General features: G+C 43.6%; 1 protein-coding gene across 4 annotated transcripts in view; it reads right to left on the bottom strand.

Moving 5' to 3' along the window:
* The window catches only part of CC2D2A (coiled-coil and C2 domain containing 2A), a 135,113-nt gene extending 115,440 nt beyond the window's left edge, over positions 1-19,673 (bottom strand). For 3 of the 4 annotated variants that reach the window (XM_068277619.1, XM_068277639.1, XM_068277646.1), the window contains exons 1-7: positions 19,373-19,673; positions 14,710-14,793; positions 11,388-11,457; positions 8,825-8,910; positions 6,319-6,420; positions 3,345-3,446; positions 1,351-1,533 (exon numbers count right to left, since the gene is read on the bottom strand). In XM_068277619.1, the coding sequence (XP_068133720.1) occupies positions 1,351-1,533; positions 3,345-3,446; positions 6,319-6,420; positions 8,825-8,910; positions 11,388-11,457; positions 14,710-14,793; positions 19,373-19,411 (666 nt within the window). In that variant the 5' untranslated portion in view covers positions 19,412-19,673. Of the gene's footprint in view, positions 1-1,350; positions 1,534-3,344; positions 3,447-6,318; positions 6,421-8,824; positions 8,911-11,387; positions 11,458-14,709; positions 14,794-19,060; positions 19,086-19,372 lie in introns of those variants that run through there. The other variant, XM_068277629.1, reaches the window with a different exon arrangement.
* Between the last annotated feature and the right edge of the window lie 720 nt (positions 19,674-20,393).

Here is a 20,393-nt window from a genome sequence, read left to right as displayed (position 1 = left end):
GCCTAAGCCTGCTTTAAATTTCTCAATAACTTTATCCCTGACCTGTCTGGTGTGTTCTTTGGACTTCATGGTGTTGTTGCTCCCAATATTCTCTTAGACAACCTCTGAGGCCGTCACAGAGCAGCTGTATTTGTACTGACATTAGATTACACACAGGTGTACTCTATTTAGTCATTAGCACTCATCAGGCACTGTCTATGGGTAACTGACTGCACTCAGGCTAAATAATTATGCACACCCCACTTTGCAGTTATTTGTAAAAAATGTTTGCAATCATGTATGATTTGCGTTCCACTTCTCACGTGTACACCACTTTGTATTGGTCTTTCACGTGGAATTCCAATAAAATTGATTCAGGTTTGTGGCAGTAATATGACAAAATGTGGAAAACTTCAAGGGGGCCGAATACTTTTGCAAACCACTGTAAATGTCATAATGTAAATCAGGATAAAGATTTTACAACAGGCAAACACTGACTAAATCATGTTTACATAATTATTCGAAAAATGAAGCACTTTTTTTTATTACATTATTTTCACTGGAGTTCCTCTTTAAGTCCAAGTCCAATTCATCTTTCTGGAATTTTCCTATAAATTACCGCCATGTTGCGCAAAGACTTCACTGTAGCCAGGCAACCTGTGCAGTAGTCTGCTTCATCGTGAAGTCAGACTCTTTTAGTCACGCTTATGCCTATCGAGCCCTTAATTAGTGTTTTACCTGCAGCCCCTGAAACACTGTGGTCATGTCTCAAGATCCTTTAAGTAGTGATGTTAGCTACGAGTACGTAGCTATTCATAATCAAAATTTAAATAAGATAGTGCTGCCTGCGGCAGAGGCGGGGTTAATTTACTTATGCCGCCACTACCTATAACCGATTTGTTCCACCCGCGTTCCATGTAGTGCTACTACTTCCTCCTTCCGGGTTTGAAGGAAGAAGTAGTAGAGTTAAGTGGACCATGGGTGGAACGCGCATCGGCTATCGGCAGCAGCATAGGTAAGATAACCCCCCTCTGCCGCAGGCAGCATAATCAAATTAAAAGGTCAATTACGAGTAACTACGTACTTATAGCTAACATCACTACCATTAGGCTGTCTAATGCTAGGTACACACGATACCATTTTATGATAATTTTCGATTATTTCCAAAAGGTCCGATCTGATTTCCGACGATTTTTCATAGAAGTGAACGGAAAATCGTTCGAAAAATCGATCAGAATTCAGACCGGACCTGCTGGAAATAATCGATCTGACAGTTAATCTGCCAGAAAATTGTGTTGTGTGTACCCAGCATAACAATTCCTGTCTCCAGATTAGAAGGCGGCCATTTTTCCCCCAGCAGTAATGTCCTACCGCTCCTTCCTCTTGTTCCTCAGCCTGCTCTTCTTCCACCCGGGAACTAGACTCTCCTGCAGGCTCCTCCTTCTGGGCTTCTTCCTTCTTCTGTTGTTTTGCTTCTTCTGGTTCTGGCTCTGGATCGAAGTTTAAAGTAAAGAAATTGAAGGCCTCATCTGTGGTGGGAACGCCATCTGGGACCTGGAAAACACCAATTTTTATTCTCACCCTTAGGCTGATTTCTTTATATGCTTTTAACAGAACATTTTCTTTTTATAAATGAATTGTGTGTAAAATGTTTTGTAAAGAGGTTGCAGTTACTGCAAAATAAGGAAGGAAATACCTGTGGCATTTACCGGTAATATATCCGCAGCACTTCCAGCTGCATTCGCACTATCCCCCCATTCAACACATATACACACACACAGCCTCAACAGCCAATCTAATGCTAAGTCATCTTACTATAGAATGACAGCCATGATAAGCTATCACTCAGAAAAGAAGCACAGCCCCTAAACACCTGCATCGTGCTGGTTAACTCGACTCTCCAGGCTGCCCTAGGTGCAAGAGGGATCGTGGTGATTGGTTACATATGATGTGGAATTGCCCCAGGCTGCGTAGGTATTGGACAGGTGTTTTAGATATAACTGATAAAGTATACCAGACAGCGGCTCCTAAGACTGTTCTGTTGTGTGTTTTAGGCTCTTATGATGATGGTAGTGTATCAGAGCGTATTGGGATAGCTACCATTCTTTCACTTGTATAGATAGAAAGCTGATCCTTCAGTTTTGGAAAACACTGTGCTTCCGGTTTTATAGATTAAACAAGTAAATGATGCCTTGAAATTGAAAAATAAATAAATAAAAAAAAAATGATGCCTTGAAATTGGAAAAAGTGATTTACGCATAGAGGGGCTTCCCTACTAAATTTGAGAAGTTTGGGGAAATTGTCTCGCAGCTCAAGATTAGTTGATCCTGATTTGCTCAAGATCAATTTCTCTCAGGTACTGGGGTGTCCAGGAGGTGTACTATCCATCCTGAATGATACCTATTGTTGGAACTTTGCTCTGGCTGTATGGTAATCTGTTTTGTATGACCTATCAAAAAAAGAAGAATAGGGTCAGAAGCCAGAGCAATCATTTGGCCTCCTTCATGCCCATGTGACAAAGCAGGGAGTATTTCAGATTGACTTGGAGCGAGCAGGCATCTGTTGGTTGTGAATGAGAAGATGAAGATGTATGAATGGGATAGTAGAGTCCTGCTACACTCAGCATCCCCAGCTGGTGGTACTGTGCATCTGGACTAACTTACACTTCTACAGCCCACCAGCATGTGGCTTTCTGCAACCTTATGCAGCTAAAGCTCCTTTACTCAAGGACGCCTCCCTTCCTAGGACTTTGAAAGGACTTCAGCTCTTCTGGATTCAGTTTCCTGCATTCCTGGTTGCTGAAGCCCAACCTTTTACCCCAAGTTAACTTGTCTCTGATGGTACATTCTGTCAGAGCCTGAGCCCACTGACGCAGTTGTGTCCGCTTTTCAGTTACACATCAATGGTACAGATGCTGAAAAGAGGACAGAAGTAGATACAACTGCGTTAGTGGGCGCAGTCCCTCGGTGTTGGATTCACAGTAGCAATCGTTTCCACTTGTATACAGCTGCACCTTGTATGTGGTGGCTCTTTACTTTATGGGCAAATCTAGCGCAATTATTACACACTGCAAAACATGCACTGTTGCACTAGTCATTATAGTCAATGGCCCGGGCAGGTTTCGCATGTCATTGGCGTTGGTTAACATTTCACAATAGAATTTTTGCCCGCTATTGTAAATCGGACAGCTTTCCTCTTTTCCCACATGAGGCACGCATTCCTAAAGCTTGAACGAACATGAAACCCCATGTGCTAGAATACACGATCACAGGAGTACGAACGTAGAACAGAGACCTAGAAATTGTACAGCAAAATAGTATTGTAAAGTACTGTGTGCATGATAGCAATCAAAGGGGTCATCTCACATGGGATCTCTTCTGAATGGTCCTGACAGCATCTCGGAAGCGCACTCTTGATGTCAGCTGAGCTTCAACATCCCTCACCCTCTGCAGAGAGTCAGCCTCTGGCTGTACAACATAAGAAAGAAGAAGATTAATTGCATAATATAAAAGTGAGTACGTACATATGTACAATGCACAAACAGAGAACCATTCCAGTGACGACACAAGGCAATAAGCTCTGCTCCAGTCATGATGGTGTTCCAACTGCACTGCATGGCAGCTCCTCCTTGTCCTACCAAAGTGGACTATTGCAAGTACTTTTTATCTTAAGAAGGCAAATTAATATTCATGGTGACTTCTTACCTCTCCTAAAAGCAATAACCTTAAAGCAAACCTGAAGTGAAAACAAACTTATGAGATAATGATTTGTATGTGTAGTACAGCTAACAAATAGAACATTAGTAGCAAAGAAAAGAGTGTCATGTTGTTTTCTACTACAGGGAAAAAAAATTTTTAGTTAACAACACAAAAGAGCTTCTCTGAACTCTTCCACCGACTGGGGCAAATACAGCCTTTATTTTCTGAAGCACTTAAAAACAGCAAAGAAAGAGGGAGAGACAGCTTGAGATAAGGTTTTATTGCATGAAAGTTCAAAGGGTCATTATTTCTGCTTTGTTTTATAGTTTAAAAGACAGAGTGTGGTTTTAAAGCTGCAACTGCAACAGAATGAAGCATTGTTATAAAAAGAAAAAAAAAGTGAAATAATTGAAAATAAAAATACCGATACCAATGTTCTATTCCTTCTCTGTAACAGACATACAATTCATTATATCGTAATTTTTTTGCGCTTCAAGGTTTCTTAAAATCTCCCTGACGAATCACAAACACCATTTTTTATCCCTTAACCTGACCTGAACCCTTTAAAGTGAATGGGAACCGCATATAAAAAAATAAGATAGATACTTATCCAAGGAGAGGGAAGGCTCTGGGTCCTATAGAGCCTTCCCCCTCCTCTCCTGGTCCCCCCGTTCCAGTGCTGGCTCGCCCGGTAGCAGTATTTGACTAAATTAGTCAAATACTGCTTTATCCGGCCGAAGGAGGCTTCAGAAGTCTTCAGGGAGCCCGAGTGCTCCTGAAGAAAGGCGGCCCTGTACTGCACCTGCGCAAGCACGCTCTCTTGTACGCTCACGCCTGTGCAGTATGGAGCCGCACGTCTTCGGGAGGACACGGTTCCCGAAGACTTCCAAATACCCGTTTGGCGGGGGATTGAAACAGGGGGGAGCCAGCACAGGATAGAGGGCATCGAGAGAGGAGATGGAAGGCTATATACGACCCAGAGCCTTCCCTCTCCTTAAGTATTTGCTTCATTTTTTTTTTAAATGCGGTTCCCATTCACTTTAAATAATACCTAACATTTTACCTAGCTTCCAAAACATTGTTAACACTATACTAACCTCATAAAGTAACCTAGCTAAACAAGATTGTCATTGATTAAACCTAACTTGCCTGAAATATTATCCCGGACACTATAATACCATTACCAGAAGTAGTAGTGTTATTCAAAGCAGCGTTTCCTTATTCAAAAACCCGGATAATGCCGTACAGAGACATTCAGCACCATTAGGAATGGAGAGTCATGAGGTTGATGTTTCCTCTTTCTGAATAAGGAAAGCCACAATCGAATAATACTAATCAGAAATATGAGGTGCCTGACTTAGGGCCATTTCACAGCAGCGGTAATTGGGGGCCGTTTACGATCGGCAAATAATTAGCGCAAGGTCTCCCTATGGGAGCATTCACACTCACTGCAGTGTTGCGCTCGCGTGTGCTGCATGTAGCTTTTCAGGAACAATTTTCATTCCAAGAATGAGAATTGCAAATGCTATGATTGTGATTTCTCGGTGTGAACCAGCTCTTAACCAGTTCGGCCTATCTGGACGAGCTTCCTCGTCCAGATAGGCACTGCTGCTGCCGCCGGCTGGTGCGCGCGATCGCGCGCGCTCCAGCTGCCAGTCGCTAGCCCCCCGATCAGTGAATGGGAATATAATTCCCATTCACCGATCTAACTTCCCCGCAGAAATACCGACACTTTCTCTCCAGAGAGCGCGGTATTTCTGCCCCCAGGAAACTTCTCCCCAGCATTTTAGTTCCTGGATGCGAGATCCTTCGCATCCAGGACTTTAACTGTGGCCATCTTGTGGCCAAATAGTAAACTGACCCACATACATTTTTAATAAAAAAAAAAAAAAAATTATTTTACATTTAAAATTAGCAGTTTCCCTCCCACACCAAAAATTACCCACATACACTTTTTTATTAAAAAATAAAATAAAAAAAATACAATAAAACAAAAACAACATAACTAGTTACCCAAGGGTCTGAACTTTTTAAACATGCATGTCAAGAGAATATGTTATTATATTATTTAAAGTTATAAGCTTACAAATAGTGATGGACGCAAATTGAAAAAATGCACCTTTATTTCTAAATGAAATATCGGCACCACAAATTGTGATAGGGACATCGTTTAAACGGTGTAATAACCGGGACAGATGGGCAAATAAAAAATACATGAGTTTTAATTACGGTAGCGTATATTAATTTCAAACTATAATGGCCAAAAACTGAGAAATAATGAATTTTTTTCATTTCTTTCTTAATCTTCCTGTTAAAATAGATTTAGAAAAAAATAATTCTTAGCAAAATGTACTACCCAAAGAAAGCCTAATTAGTGGCGGAAAAAACAAGATATAGATCAATTCATTGTGATAAGTAGCAATAAAGTTATAGGCGAATGAATGGGAGGTGAACGTTGCTCGGATGCATGAGATTTTCGGACTGCGGTGCTGAACCGGTTAATGTATGCTTGAGTCTACTTTACCAAAATGAGCCTGTTTTCACCACATCCTGGCGTGGGATCCATAAGTACTGTAGTACTCACTTCTCATGACACAGTCAGGAGGTTACAGGAAGGTAGCGCAGGTCAATGTGAACTTACCTCATCATCAAACTTTGTAATGGAATCTGCAGCTCTAGACCTGCTGAAGCTCCGCGGGGAGACGCTCGGGGACTCTTGCTGCAGGGTACTTTCAGCTTTGATCTTAAATCCAAAAAATAATAACAAAAATTATAATATCTATCTGTTACGGCAGAGTTCCCCAACCCTGTCTTCAAGGCCCACCAACAGTGCATGTTTTGCAGAAAACCACAAACATTCACAGGTGAGGTAATTAGTGTCTCAGCTGAGCTGATTGACTACCTCTGTGGATATCCACAAAACATGCACTGCTGGTGGGCCGTGAGGACAGGGTTGGGGAACACTGTGTTAAATGACCACTAAAGCGAAAAAAGAAAGCAGTTAAAATCTGACAGAACCGACACGTTTTGGACTAGTCCATCTCCTCATGGGGATTCTCAGGGTTTTCTTCATTTTCAAAAGGATTTCCTGAATGACAGTTGGTAAGTCTAATTGCCAAAATAGTAAGATAGCAGCCAGCCTTCCTGACGGCAGTTAGACTTGGCAACTGCTGTTCAGGAATTGCGTTTGAAAACAAAGAAAACCCTAAAATCCCCCATGAGGAGATGGACTAGTCCAAAACCTGCCGATTCTGTCACATTTTAACGGTTTACCTTTTTCAGCTGTAGTGGTCCTTCAAGCTACAAGTACATCTCATCCTAATCTACTTATCTTTTATGACCAAAACATTGTTTTATCAAGGTAAATCAACTCTTGCATTTTTCTCATACAATGCTTTCAAGTATCCCATTTATATTGTAAACAGTAGTGTTTAAAGTGTACCTGAGACAAGTACACTAAAAGATTTTATACTAACCCGGGGCTTCCTACCACCCCATGAGCACCGATGTGCCCCTCTCTGTGCTCTTCAGCCCCTTCGTTCTCCTGGTATTGGTCCCGGTAACTGGCTCAGCCGTACCAGTCGGGCTCTTCTGCGCATGCACGTGCCAGTTACTGGGACCAATACCAGACAAACTGAGGCACATCGGTGCTCATGAGGCTGGAGGAAGCCCTGGGTAAGTAAGTACAATTTATTTTCATTTGCCCATCTCAGGTTTCCTTTAAAGCAACCAGAAGTGAGAGGGATATGGAGGCTGACATATTTACTTCCTTCTAACCCCTTCCTCACCGCCTAACGCTGATAGGCGTCGGGAAGGTGGCAGCCCCAGGGCCGCCTAACGTCGAAAGGCGTCAAGTCCTGGGGTGGGGTTTTGCAGGATATTGCGTGCGCATCCCCGCTTGACAGAGCTCAGCTCCGTCATCAGTCTACCAGCGTCGATCGCCGCTAGGAGACTGTAGATGGCGAAAATGCGGTCTATTCAAATTGTACAGCGCTGTGATCTATAGCAGTGCTGTACTGGGGACAGTCATGTCACTAGGCTGTCCTCTGGAGAGGCTCCGATCGTGATCCCTTCTCATAGGCTGATGCCTATGAGAGATGATCGCCATGATTGGCTGGTGGGGGATGTAAAAATAATTTTAAAAAATAGTCTTATTTATTTAAAAAAATGGCATTCAATTTTATATATAAAAAAAAAAACCCAGTCTGCAGCAGCGATCAGAGCGCACTAACAGAAAGCTTTGTTGGTGGGCAGAAAAGGAGCCAATATTGATTTGGCTGCTTAGTTGTATGGCTCTGCAGCAAGCTTTTACAGCTGCAGAACACTAAATTGTAAAATGGTCACTAGGGGGTGTGAGCCTATGGTTCTAAACTGGTTAAACAATGCACATTGCCTGGCTGTACTGCTAATCCTCTACCTCTAATACTCTTATGCCTGGTACACACAATGCCATTTTCCATTAGATTGATTGGTCAAAACGATGACGAAATCAATTTTGTGCAGCACTGATCTGAAAATCGATTTCGTTCACTATCAAGAGCAGATCGGACATGCCAGAAAATCCTTCTGAGTGATGTACTTTAGTGAATGCACAGTTGCCATTTGTTAAGGTTGCCATACACTTAGCGATTTTCCCCCTTAATATCCACAAAATTCGATCACTCGGAGAAAATCTGCTACAAATCGATGCCCCAAACTGCTGGCTGAAGGGACAGTTTTTCATTCAAAATAATTCAAATCTGTTAATTGCACCAGATGAAAAGTAATGATCAATCAGCAGCAAATCAGGTGTGGCAGCAGATTGATGGCCCATTGCGTTACACTGCATCAAACAGTGCAAAACTGCAGTTAAATAGATTTCATGCTGAAATCTATGACTAATGTGTAGAAGGATTCGATCCCTCTCTGATCAGATTTGATCTAAGAGGGATCTATCCGGATGGTCGAAAATGGTAGCCATCTATAAGAGTATGGCCACATTTACAGCCACTGGAAAAGTGCAAAGAAATTCCCCCATGTGAATAGTCTGATGTAGCTCAGTCTAGCCTGACTGCTGCTGTCTCCCATGTGATCACACCTGGCCCCTCCCCTCCAGCATCACATGACATACACAATATCATAAATGGGCAGTGTGCCATTTCACTCACCATTCCAGCTTCCCTCTTCCTCCTCAGTCGCTCCCTCATAGAGGACTCAGTGGAGCTGGACTTTGAGGCACTCAGTGGAGGCAGACCTAAAACATTTGTGAAACAGAGAGGGGTCCATCTATTTATAGCTGCATAACTAACAATAACCTGGAATAAAAAGCATAACTTCATTATTTCAGCAATATTTAATGTGTTGGAGTAAATGTGTTGGGCCTGGAAAGCATCCACGTGTGGTTATAGGCATACATGTGGAATTACACTATGATTTCTAGAAAATAGAAACAGCATGTGATCAGGGAAAAGCAGAAAGCAATTTACACGGCAGGGCAGTCCAATCTATATCCCACAAACACGTTTCTAATACCACCACGTTTAGCCGCAACAATTCCTAATGGGAAAATACATGTCCAGAAATATCCAGGCAGAAATAAGAACTTAAACTATTAAAAAGGTCAGTTCTTGTTGCCAACATTGTTGAACTTATTTTACATTTTAAAAACCATAAAAAAAAGTTCATGAAGCTTTCCACACTGTCTAGTCCAATCCTCCAGATGTCTGACACCAGGCATTAGTGACTGGTGAACTTACTCCTATGGCGTCACGCTTGCTTTTGTTACATTGCAAAACTTGATGTGAGCGGAGTACCCTGACAGCAGTGGGCGGTTCCTTATGAGCCAGGCCTCAGCATCTCCAATCAGAGACCAGTGTTGTGAGTGACAGTGTGCAGCAATCTGAAGAGCCTGTCCTATATTCTAAGCCTGAAGTAGGAGCAGAACCTGCCTGTGTTCTGTGCACAGCAGATCGATTCAGCCAGGCAACAGCCGAGAGCTTTGTTTTCCCGATCACCCCCCCTGCCACGTGACGTCATTACCGCACTACTCCGTTAGTCCTCCTACACCCCGCATTGCAACAGAACACGTTAGCCTTCAGGCTAACTACACCTCTGTACAGCCTCAGCCCAGCGATATCGCCGGAGGGACTTGTTCCCGATCACCATTGTGCAACATCCATCAAGCATGTTTGCAGACAGTCCTTAAAGGGAACCTAAACTGAAAAGGATATGGATTTTTCCTTTTAAAATAATACCAGTTGCCTGACTTTCCTGCTGATCCTGTGTTGGAATACTTTTAGCCACAGCCCCTGAACAAGCATGCAGATAAGGTGCTTTGACTGAAGTCAGACTGGATTAGCTGCATGCTTGTTTCAGGTGTGTGATTCAACAGCCACAACTGCAGCCAAAGAGATCAGCAGGACTGCCTGGAAACTGGTATTGTATAAAGGGAAACATCCATATCACTCTCAGTTAAGGTTCCCTTTAACATCTACTGGTCTTTAGACCAGGCAAATGATATGTATCAGGTAGACAGCAATCTGCCAGTAATGCAATAGTGTATACCTAACTTCAGCAGGCATAGCAGCACATTTTCTTGATTTAGGATATGTAAACAAGTAACTGATTAATTAAAGGACAACTAAAGTGAGAGGGATTATGGAGGCTGCCATATTTATTCCCTTTTGAGCAATACCAGTTACCTGGCTATCCTGCTGGTCCTCTATCTCTAAATACTTCTAGTCATAGACCCTGAACAAGCATGCAGATCAGATGCTTCTGACATTTATTGTCAGATCTGACCTCCATATTCTTCTCACTTCAGTTGTCCTGTAAAGGCATGCAAGTCTGCAAACCTGTTACCTTCCATGATTATCGTATCTTGTTGTTTGGAACTTTTTTTTTCCCCAATTACTTTTGTCCATACTTAAATGGACTTAAAATCTGCAAGTTTACCTGTAAAGTTCCAGATACCTATTAAAGGGAACCCGAGGTGAGAGAGATATGGAGGCTGAAATATTTATTTCCTTTTAAACAATGCACATTGCCCGGCTGTCCTGCTGATCCACTGCATCTAATGCTTTTAGCCATAGACCCTGAACAAGCATATTGCTTAGTGCTTCTGGCAAAAATCAGACTAGGGGCCTGATGCACTAAAGTACGGTAAAGTTGTCCTAGCACAGCGAGTGCACCGCCCTTTTACCCATTAGCGCCATGTGTATTACCCGGCTCATTACCATAGCAACAAGCACATTAACCCGGTAACACACTTGCAGTTAATGGGTGCTCTCCCTGCACTTTTGACGGTAACATTTCCATGCACTTGTAACAGGGTTGTGATTCAGACACTACTGGCCAGAAGGATGAGCAGGACTGCCAGGCAACTGGCATTGTTTAAATGGAAATAAATATGGCAGCCTCCATATGTCACTCACCTTGGGTTCCTTTTAGACACACAATATTTACTGATAGCCTTTACATGAATCCCTTCCCATGCTACATTAAAGTATGATGGCATTCTGCATTCACTAGATACTTTCCCTGATCATTTCCAGGCTGTCTGTAAGAGGAAAAACGTGTTGTGTAATAATGTTAGCGCATTATCCTCCTCCAAGCTCTCTGCACAGTCTTTGTGTGACCGGCCAGTCTGAACACTGGCAAACTTCACTATCCAACAGCATAATGTGTTATAGAGCCAAACATTCCAGAATGTAACCGCAGGGCTGTACTCACTGCGCTGTCCACGTGTAACCGGCCCGATATCTTCCACCATGTCTCCTGCAGCCCTGGCATGATCTATCAGCTGGTGAGACAAACGGGCAGACAGACATAAAACATTGTACTCCTTATATAATGGGTTTCCCCCGAAAATAAAACAGTGCCTTATATACATTTTTGTTCCAAAAGAAGTCAGGGCTTATTTTCAGGAGATGTCTTATATTTCTATGAACCCACAAGATCCTGTGCTGTGTGTCCTCCTGCCTTCCCCACTGTGTAGCCTCTTCCTCTGCTGGAGACACCTCGTGTGCCCCCCTTTTACCTTTAGTGTCCTCCTGGTGTCCCCATCTATCCCCTGTCCTCCTTTGTCCTGTTTCCCCCATGTCCTCTGATGTCCCCTGCATCCTCTTCTTTCCCCCCGCTCCATGCTGCTTCAGCCTATGGGTAAAAAGTACGGTAACTTGTGTTTCTACTGGAGCCAATGGTCTCGCAGGCAGGACCATGGCTCCATTATTGTGCAGCGAGTGCAGTGATTGGCCCAATGACAGAGCCATGGTCCTGTCAATGAGACCATCGGCTCCAGTAATAACATGAGTTGCCATACTTTTTCCCCTTATTGCCGCTAGGGCTTATTTTCAGGGTAGGGCTTATATTGCAAGCATGCTTGAAATTCTTGCAAGGGCTTACTTTTGGGGAATGTCTTAATTTTTTGGGAAAAACGGTAACAGCAGAAATTCCGTACATGCATCCAACAACATTACAGGCTATACATTACAGCTAAGTTGTAAGAAGTCTCTGGTTGGTCCGGAGGCTTCCGAGATCCTCCTCATCTCACCACTGCTGTCCAGGACCCTCTTCTATCTTGTGCCTGTTCTCCTGTCCAAGTACGAGCTTCTCTGTATTGGGCATGTGTGAATAAGGGATGTGCTTGCCCCGTAGAAATAAGCACTCATGCGTGGAGAAAAATGCTGTGCAAGAGCAGCTTCCTTCTACTGGGCATGCCCAGAGATGGAATTAGATGCAATGGTGCCCTAGGCAAGGTAGTAGATTTGTGGCCCCTTTGGGGTCCTTTTGGAAAGCTGAAGTAGAGAGAGGTTGAACAAAGTGGCAGGTGGGATGGATAATCCTGCTCTGAGCATGCTCAGACCTTATTCGCGCATGCCCAGTAAGAAGTTCGTACTTGGACAGGATCATGCCCGCAAGCAACATATTCAACCAGGTCTTGCCAAATTTGTGTAGAGAAAGCACTGGAACAGTGGGGTGTAAGAGGGCCTGGGAACACACTGGGCAATCCAGAGGCTTTCTACTACTGAAGTAAGTATCTCACTTTTTTGGGCATTTCAAGTACTCATTAACCAATGAAAATCAATTCAAAAACTAAGAACCATCTGATCAGATGACATGCTCATTCTTTACCATATGAATGCCAGTTGGAGTATGGAGGAGGGAGGGGGGGGGGGGAGGTGAGTAAGCAGTACAGGGATAGCAGCTGCGGCAGTGCAGCCACTTGCGGGATAAACGATTCATATCGGGAAGATAATCATTTACTTGATCTGCTACAAATTGTACAGAGTATGCCTAACGTTACACTTTGGTTGCTGAAAACCATTAATGGTGATCATTTTAGGTGACTATTTGTGTACAGGAAGTCTGGACACTGGTTGGTGGCAATTTAATGTGCTAGAGCACATTATCTTGCTGTCATTTTTATTGCTCTATAGCTTGTAAGTTCATAAGTGCAGGGTTCTCTCGCCTAGTGTGTTTTGGTACTGCTGTGTAATGGTCATGCATAGTTTCCACCTCTACGTATATCTTACTAGCTGACCAGTTCAAGTGTGTATTACTTGTACCCCAATACTGCTGGCGCTAAACTCTACTCTGTGTATTGTCTATTACCACCACAGGGAGATGCTGGCAGTAGACAGATCACAAATAAAATAAACAGTTATAATATTTCTCCTAGAATTCTCTCATGTACACCCATCCCTCTCCCCTTCCCATAGCGTAGAACAAGCTGCTCAGCAGAGAGCTGGATAGTTTACTGGTTAAAGCGGACCCAAACCAAACATTTTTTTAATTCAAAATATTTAGTTGCACCACTCTGACACATACAAAGATAAATAAACACTCCTTCAAGCCTATGAGCATTTCAGTGCATGCTTTTTACCCTTCTCTTTATACAGGTGGCAGCCATTACTTCTGAGCTTAGTAGGAGGTTTTAGATCATGGGTGTGTTTGTCATCAGCTACCCTCCCTCACAGGGGCGTTGTCTATGTGAAATCTCACACAAGCTGAGATCACCTCCCCTGTGACATCATCAGTAGCAGCCTGTGTTTTGTGTTTTTTTATCTCCTCCACCAGTCTGCCGGATTCTGTCCCGGCAATATGAAAGGAAGGGAGGGATTCCTCCAATAAATGTAAAACATTTTATATTTGTCATCATGCAGCTGAAAAAGGCTGCTATTTATTATTATAAAGTTAGAAAATAGATTTTATTTCTGAAATCTTGTATTTTTAATGTGGGAGTTCTGTGGAGTGCTGGAAAAAAGAAAAACTGACACTTACCTGGAGCTTCTATCAGTCCCCTGTAGCTGTCATGTCCCGCGCTGTCCTCCTCTGATCACCTGTTTCCACCAGCCAGCACCGGTCAATTATTCGTCTCGCATCTCCGGGAGCTTACTGCGCAGCACAAAAAAAACTTGTACTTCGCCTGCGCAGTAATCTCCCGAAGACGCAAGCAGGAGCGCGCACTATTCGTCTTGTTAGATGAATAATTGACCTGTGCCGGCGGCGAACAGGTGATTGGAGGAGGACGGCGTGGGACATGACAGCTACAGGGGGCTGATAGAAGCCCCACGTAAGTGTTAGTTTTTCTTTTTTCCAGCACTCCACAGAACCCCTTTAAGGGTTCTGCCTCTGATACAGGAGACCAGGGTTCTGATCTCAGATTTTCCCGTTTAGTAAGCCAGCACCTATTCAGTAAAGAGTCCTTGGGCAAGAATCCCTAACACTGCTACTCCCTACTAAGCGCACCCTAGTGGCTGCAGCTCTGGCGTGTTGACTCCGCCAGGAGAAAAGCGTAATACATATTCTGCGTCTTGTCTCTTTGTTTGGGAGTGTGTAACGTTTTCTTATGATCATTTTGGGTGACAGTAGTCACAAATTTGTATACAGCCTTTAATGCGATAAACTTGGATATGTCCTCTTGCAGAAAGGAAGGTAGATATGCCTCTATTGTAATTCAAACATCCACATGTTCATTGTCAGTAAAGATAAGTAACTGATGCAGCTGGAATGCTGGGAATGACCAGAGGCCATAGACCAGGTGGTAACATACCGGTTTCAGCCTCTTCTGACGCTGGGCCTTCAAAGTCTTCTTCAGCTGCTCCACCTGAGCCTGATCCTCATTGTCCAGCAGTTCCTAGGGGAAGCATATACAGGAATGAATTTGTGGCTGCTACCAGTCAGGTAAAAAGATTAGGGCGTCGCCATAGGCCGCAATAGGAATTACGGCTATAGCCTAAAAAAGACGGAACCCAAACTACAATTAAAAAAAACAGCGTTATTCAAATACCAAATACCTTTTGCTTTAGGAAAGCAAACTTTTGGCTTGGAGGGGAACAGTACAGTAATTCATGCCACCAGGAACTTTGCCACAGCAGGCAGGATGAGATGTTTTTCGGCCTCAACCTGTGCCCGGATTTCCTGGCACCTTTCAGTACACGTATGCTTTCTGCTATACACAGCAGTAAATTTGAGTAGGCCCTCATTACTGAAAGGTATCGGAGGGAGCATGTTTTTCAACTTTGTTCTCTGAAGGCTTCCACTTCCAGCCAGTATGAGGCCTATTAGTTACTGTATTACTATTGTGCACTTATAAAGTGCTGACATCTTTCACAGTTACATTACAGACTGTACCTCACGATGTGAACCATACCATAGTCATGTCTAATGTTCCCACCATAGCCTCAGAGCCATTTCAGGGAGAGGAGGGGGGACAATGCCAGGCCAGAATGAAACCCTCACACAGGGGAGAACACAGAAACACAGGGGACAGCATACATCATTTATGCAGATAAGTGTCCTGGTTAACCTTTGAAACTGGGATTCTAGTGCAGCAAAGCTAGTGTGCAATCCACTACACCACTTGCGCTTACCATTAGTTGGCTGAATTAGCTGCCTTCAGGATGTTGCTGATTGGCCTGAGCAGTCATCACACCGACAAATGATGCTCCAGGTCCCAATCAGCTGTTTATTATCACAAGAGAACATCAATGCCTGCAGTGACCTGAGCTGAGCTTTCATCAGGGAAATAATGGTAAATGGCTATCAGTTATGAATTGCATGATATTAGATAAAGCTCGGGTACAAAAAAAAACAACAACTAAAAAAAAAAATAAAAAAAAAAAAAATCACATACTTATCTAGGAAGAGGAAAGCCTCTGGATCCATAGAGGGTACCCACACCGTCCTGCGGTCTCCTGTTGCAGGGCCTGGACCCACCAAAGATTACCGGCAAGAGCTTATGGGTAATCTGATCGTGGCCACGCTCCTCCTCAAGCACAAGCGCAGCAGCACTGTGCCTGTGTGAGTACATTGCGCTGTAAGGCAGAGCTGCTCATGCACAGGCGCAGCCGTGCTCTTGCCAGAAGAAAAGCGAAGCCCCGATCAGCTGGAGAGTCCCGGACAGCCACGGAGGACGACAGGAAAGCCTCTATACGATCCGCAGGCTTCCTTCTCCTTAGGCAAGTATGTGTTTCTGAACCCAAGTTTCAGCACACTTATGCCTCTTTCACACTAGCGTTCTGTCGCATTGCAGAAAACGTCACTTCCCATCGCAGAAGCAGTGACAGTCCTATGGGGCTGTCACATTCATGCGCAGCAGGTCCAGTCAGGATGACGCAAGAGCTGCAGAGCGGCATGTGCATTTGGGCCCGGAAGTGAGGCACACTTTTATTGTAAAGGTGGCCACACACGATACAATAAAATGATCTGATTTTACGGCATTTCGATAAATATGATTCGATCTCCCGAAAACAATCAAACGCTTTTTTTCATTGTATTGATTCAATTTTTATCGATCCGGCATGCTGGAAAATTTTCTTCAATTTTGTATGTTGTGTGTTAGATTGTCAATTTATTAATATACACACCCTAGCAATTTTCTCAGCGTTTCCAACATTTTTATCATAATTGAGGAAAAATTGACCATGTGTGGGGTACATTGGTCAGATTTTAGAAATGTTACAATCAGTCAGGAAAATTGATAGCAATTCTTGAATTGCACAGATATTTAAAAAACAATGTATGGTGTGTGGGCACCTCCCTGGCGTTCAATTTCCCCAGGATTTCTGTGCAAAAAGTGATAAATGGATGATAAGGGTAACGCCAAAAAAATAAAAACAAAAATCACTGGCGTCAGCGATTTTGATTTTAGATGTAAACAAAGCCTAACCAAGAATTGAACTTCATCCCAATCAGTAGCTGATACCCCCTTTCCCACGAGAAATCTTTACCATTTTTTAATAGATCATCAGGGCAGTCCGTATGGCTGATATTGTGGTGAAGCCCCTCCCACAGTGTGATGTCATGACCACCGTTTTGACAGTTTGCTGTCTGTGTACCTTGCTGCATTGTAGGAAATAATGTTATTTTTCCAACGGCCAAGCAAGCAGTATCTCCCTCTGTGCATAGAACTCTCAGTACATTCCGTACAGATCACCTGGCAGAACTAATGTCACCACCAGTGATCAGTTACAGAATATAAATCAGAGAGAGGAAATATTTACAATGGGCAAACACTGAATAAAGCTATAAATAATTATTGTAAACAATAATCAGTTTTATTCATTATGTTATTTTCACTGCAGTTCCTCTTTACATTGCACCTGAATTGCACTGGTGGAGGGCAGACGGGACACTGAACTGCTCGGCAAGGGCGCAGTTCAGTCATTCGTCTGAAAGAGCCCTTGGCCCATATGCAATTCAATTTTTTTTCCTTAGTTTTCTCCCAGGTGATATTTTCAAAATTGTTAATGAAATGTCTTTAAAACCACCAGCAAACCAGAAAATGCTCAAAATAATTTTGATAGTACTTTTTCGCCTACTTTTTAACACTTCTTCAGTTGCAAAGTGCTGAAAAGTTATTTTAAACAGAAGATGTAAGATTATCTCCTAAAAAGAAAACTCAGAAGAAAAAGTGAAATAGCACATGGGCCCATATGCAATTACCTTTTTCTCCTGAGTTTTCTCCTAGGTGATATTTCCAAACTTGCTAATAAAATGCCTTTTAAACCCCCAGCAAGCAAAAAAAATACTCAAAATAATTTTGCTAGTACTTTTTCTCCTACTTTTTGGTGATTTTGTAATTGCAAATTGATGAAAAGTTATTCCAAATAGATGATGAAAAAATATCTCCTAGGAGAAAACTCAGGAGTAAAAAATTATTGCATATGGGCCATGGGCCCTTATCTCTTCTCATAGACTGCATGCCTTGTTTATTTAGAAGCCCTCAAATGTAACACCATAAAAATGTCAGTTGAGGGAGAATAAAATGCAGTGTCCAAAATCATCCATATATAATCAATTTAAAGGGACCTTGAGCAGTAGATGAAAATGAAATCGGTACTTACCTGGGGCTTCCTCCAGCCCACCGTAGGCCGCACGGTCCCCGGATTCCATCTGGCTCCTCTCCCGGTCCCGCTGGCGACTTCATTACCAGCGACACCCAGACCGAGTTTCGGCCCAACACTTCCTGAACAGTGACGCTCTGCATGCGCGGTGACAGACCTGCGCATGCACGGTTCAGAGTTAGAAAACCGCGCATGAGCAGGACTGTTACCATTCAGGAAGTGTTGTGTCGTCACTCGGCTCGGGTGTCGCTGGTAATGAAGTCGCCAGTGGGACCGGGAGAGGAGCCAGGAGGACGCCAGGGGACCTCGCGGCCTACGGTGGGCTGGAGGAAACCCCAGGTAAGTACCAATTTCATCTACTGTTCGGGTCCCTTTAAGAGAGTGTGTGTGTGTGTGTGTAAGAGAGAGGGGGGGAGTGTGTGTGTGTGTGTGTGTGTGTGTGTGTGTGTGTGTGTGTGTGTGTGTGTGTGTGTGTGTGTGTGTGAGTGTGTGTGTGAGAGTGTGAGAGTGTGAGAGTGTGAGAGTGTGAGAGAGAGAGAGAGAGAGAGAGAGAAGTGTGTGTGTGTGTGTGTGAGAGAGAGGGGGGAGTGGTGTGTGAGAGAGAGAGAGAGAGAGAGAGAGAGAGAGAGAGAGAGAGAGAGAGAGAGAGAGAGAGAGAGAGAGAGAGAGTGTGTAAGAGAGAGGGGGGTGTGTGTGTGTGTGAGAGAGAGAGAGGGGAGTGTGTGTGAGAGAGAGAGAGAGAGAGAGAGAGAGAGAGAGAGAGAGAGAGAGAGAGAGAGAGAGAGAGAGAGAGAGAGAGTGTGTAAGAGAGAGGGGGGTGTGTGTGTGTGTGAGAGAGAGAGAGAGAGAGAGAGAGAGAGAGAGAGAGAGAGAGAGGAGAGAGAGAGAGAGAGAGAGAGAGAGAGAGAGAGAGTGTGTGTGAGAGTGAGTGAGTGTGTGTATGTGTGAGAGTGAGAGAGTGAGTGAGTGTGTGTGACAGAGTGTACACACACACACACACACACACACACACACACACACACACACAGTGTTTATATTACAAATATACATACAAACCATGATCACTAGTCTAGTATTACACAGTAACAGTTGGTTTCTGTTTAGCACCAGCCTAGCAACACCTCCATACATGTTCCCTCCCACATCAACAACTACAGCCCTAGCAGAGAACGCAGCTACTAATATTCATAATTCACCCCTCCAAACACAACTTGAAAAGCACAAAACTCACACATACAAGTCAGTGCAGCTATGAGGGTATACCGAATAATGAGGATATACTGTATATAAAGAGACGTGTAGGAAGTGCAGGGGAGTGATGTGGGGGAGAATGCATGCAGCTACATCTATATAATAACACCGTGTTACCTCCACTATCATCTTCTGCTTGTCCTCGGTGCCCTGCATGGTGCCACAGCTAGGATCCCCTGGAAACCCAATCAGAAGAGGGGACTCAGTCCTGTATCCTCATCACCCGGAGATCTGCAGCCAGCACTGAGGGCTCCTCATGTAACTATACATATATAGCTACACTACACAGGATCGCTGCGGCTGCTGGTAACACGAGTTACCCCATACACAGCCCAGGGCATCCTCCTGCCACAGGTCACAGCACTGCTAGCTGCACTCTATACACACACTGTAACTGTAGGCAGCCATTGTATAGGTAGCCCCGCCCACTCCCAGCATCCCTCCAGTGCTATGGGAAAGGGGCTGAGCTGGGATCAGGAACGCTGCACTTCTCCACTCTGTGGACTCTATAGCGGAGCTGCCTGTTGCCTTTCACTTTAGATTTTTGTAGCTGGTATTATTATTTCCCTTGACATGTCACTAATGCATAGCTATATAAATACTAAATAATAATGTGAGATACTGATTGGCTACAATACAAAAGCATAATATTTTGCAATCATGTACTCATTTATTTTTTATTTTTTTTGTAATCTGTACTGTTGCTGTGTCTTTTATTTAGTATTGTTATATTAAATAAGTGTAAATGTCCCCCCCCCCCCCCCCCAATACATAAAAATTGATATAGCACACCAAAATCTGCCAAGGACAACCACAGTGTCAGAGGTGCAAGAGGGGGTTGGGGAACAACTTGTTAATGATTATTATTATTAATACAAAGCATTTATAGAAGTGATTGTTACAAGCACAGGATTAAGAGCTACTGCAGTTGAGGGAGGGGCCTAGGAGACCTTTACAACCCCTATTGCTATGCCACTGCTGCTGACATCAGGGGACTCTTATTCTAGAATTTCACCTGAAATTATCACGAACAATTGTTATAGGAGCACTCTGACCACCTATCCACCTATCCTGGGGTCCTCTGGCTACCAGTAGTGAGGGGGCTACCTATACACGGGGGTCCTTCTGGCTGCCTACG

Source organism: Hyperolius riggenbachi, chromosome 1 (assembly GCF_040937935.1).
Source record: "Hyperolius riggenbachi isolate aHypRig1 chromosome 1, aHypRig1.pri, whole genome shotgun sequence".
Taxonomy (NCBI): domain Eukaryota; kingdom Metazoa; phylum Chordata; class Amphibia; order Anura; family Hyperoliidae; genus Hyperolius; species Hyperolius riggenbachi.
This window is presented reverse-complemented; position numbering and strand designations above follow the sequence as displayed.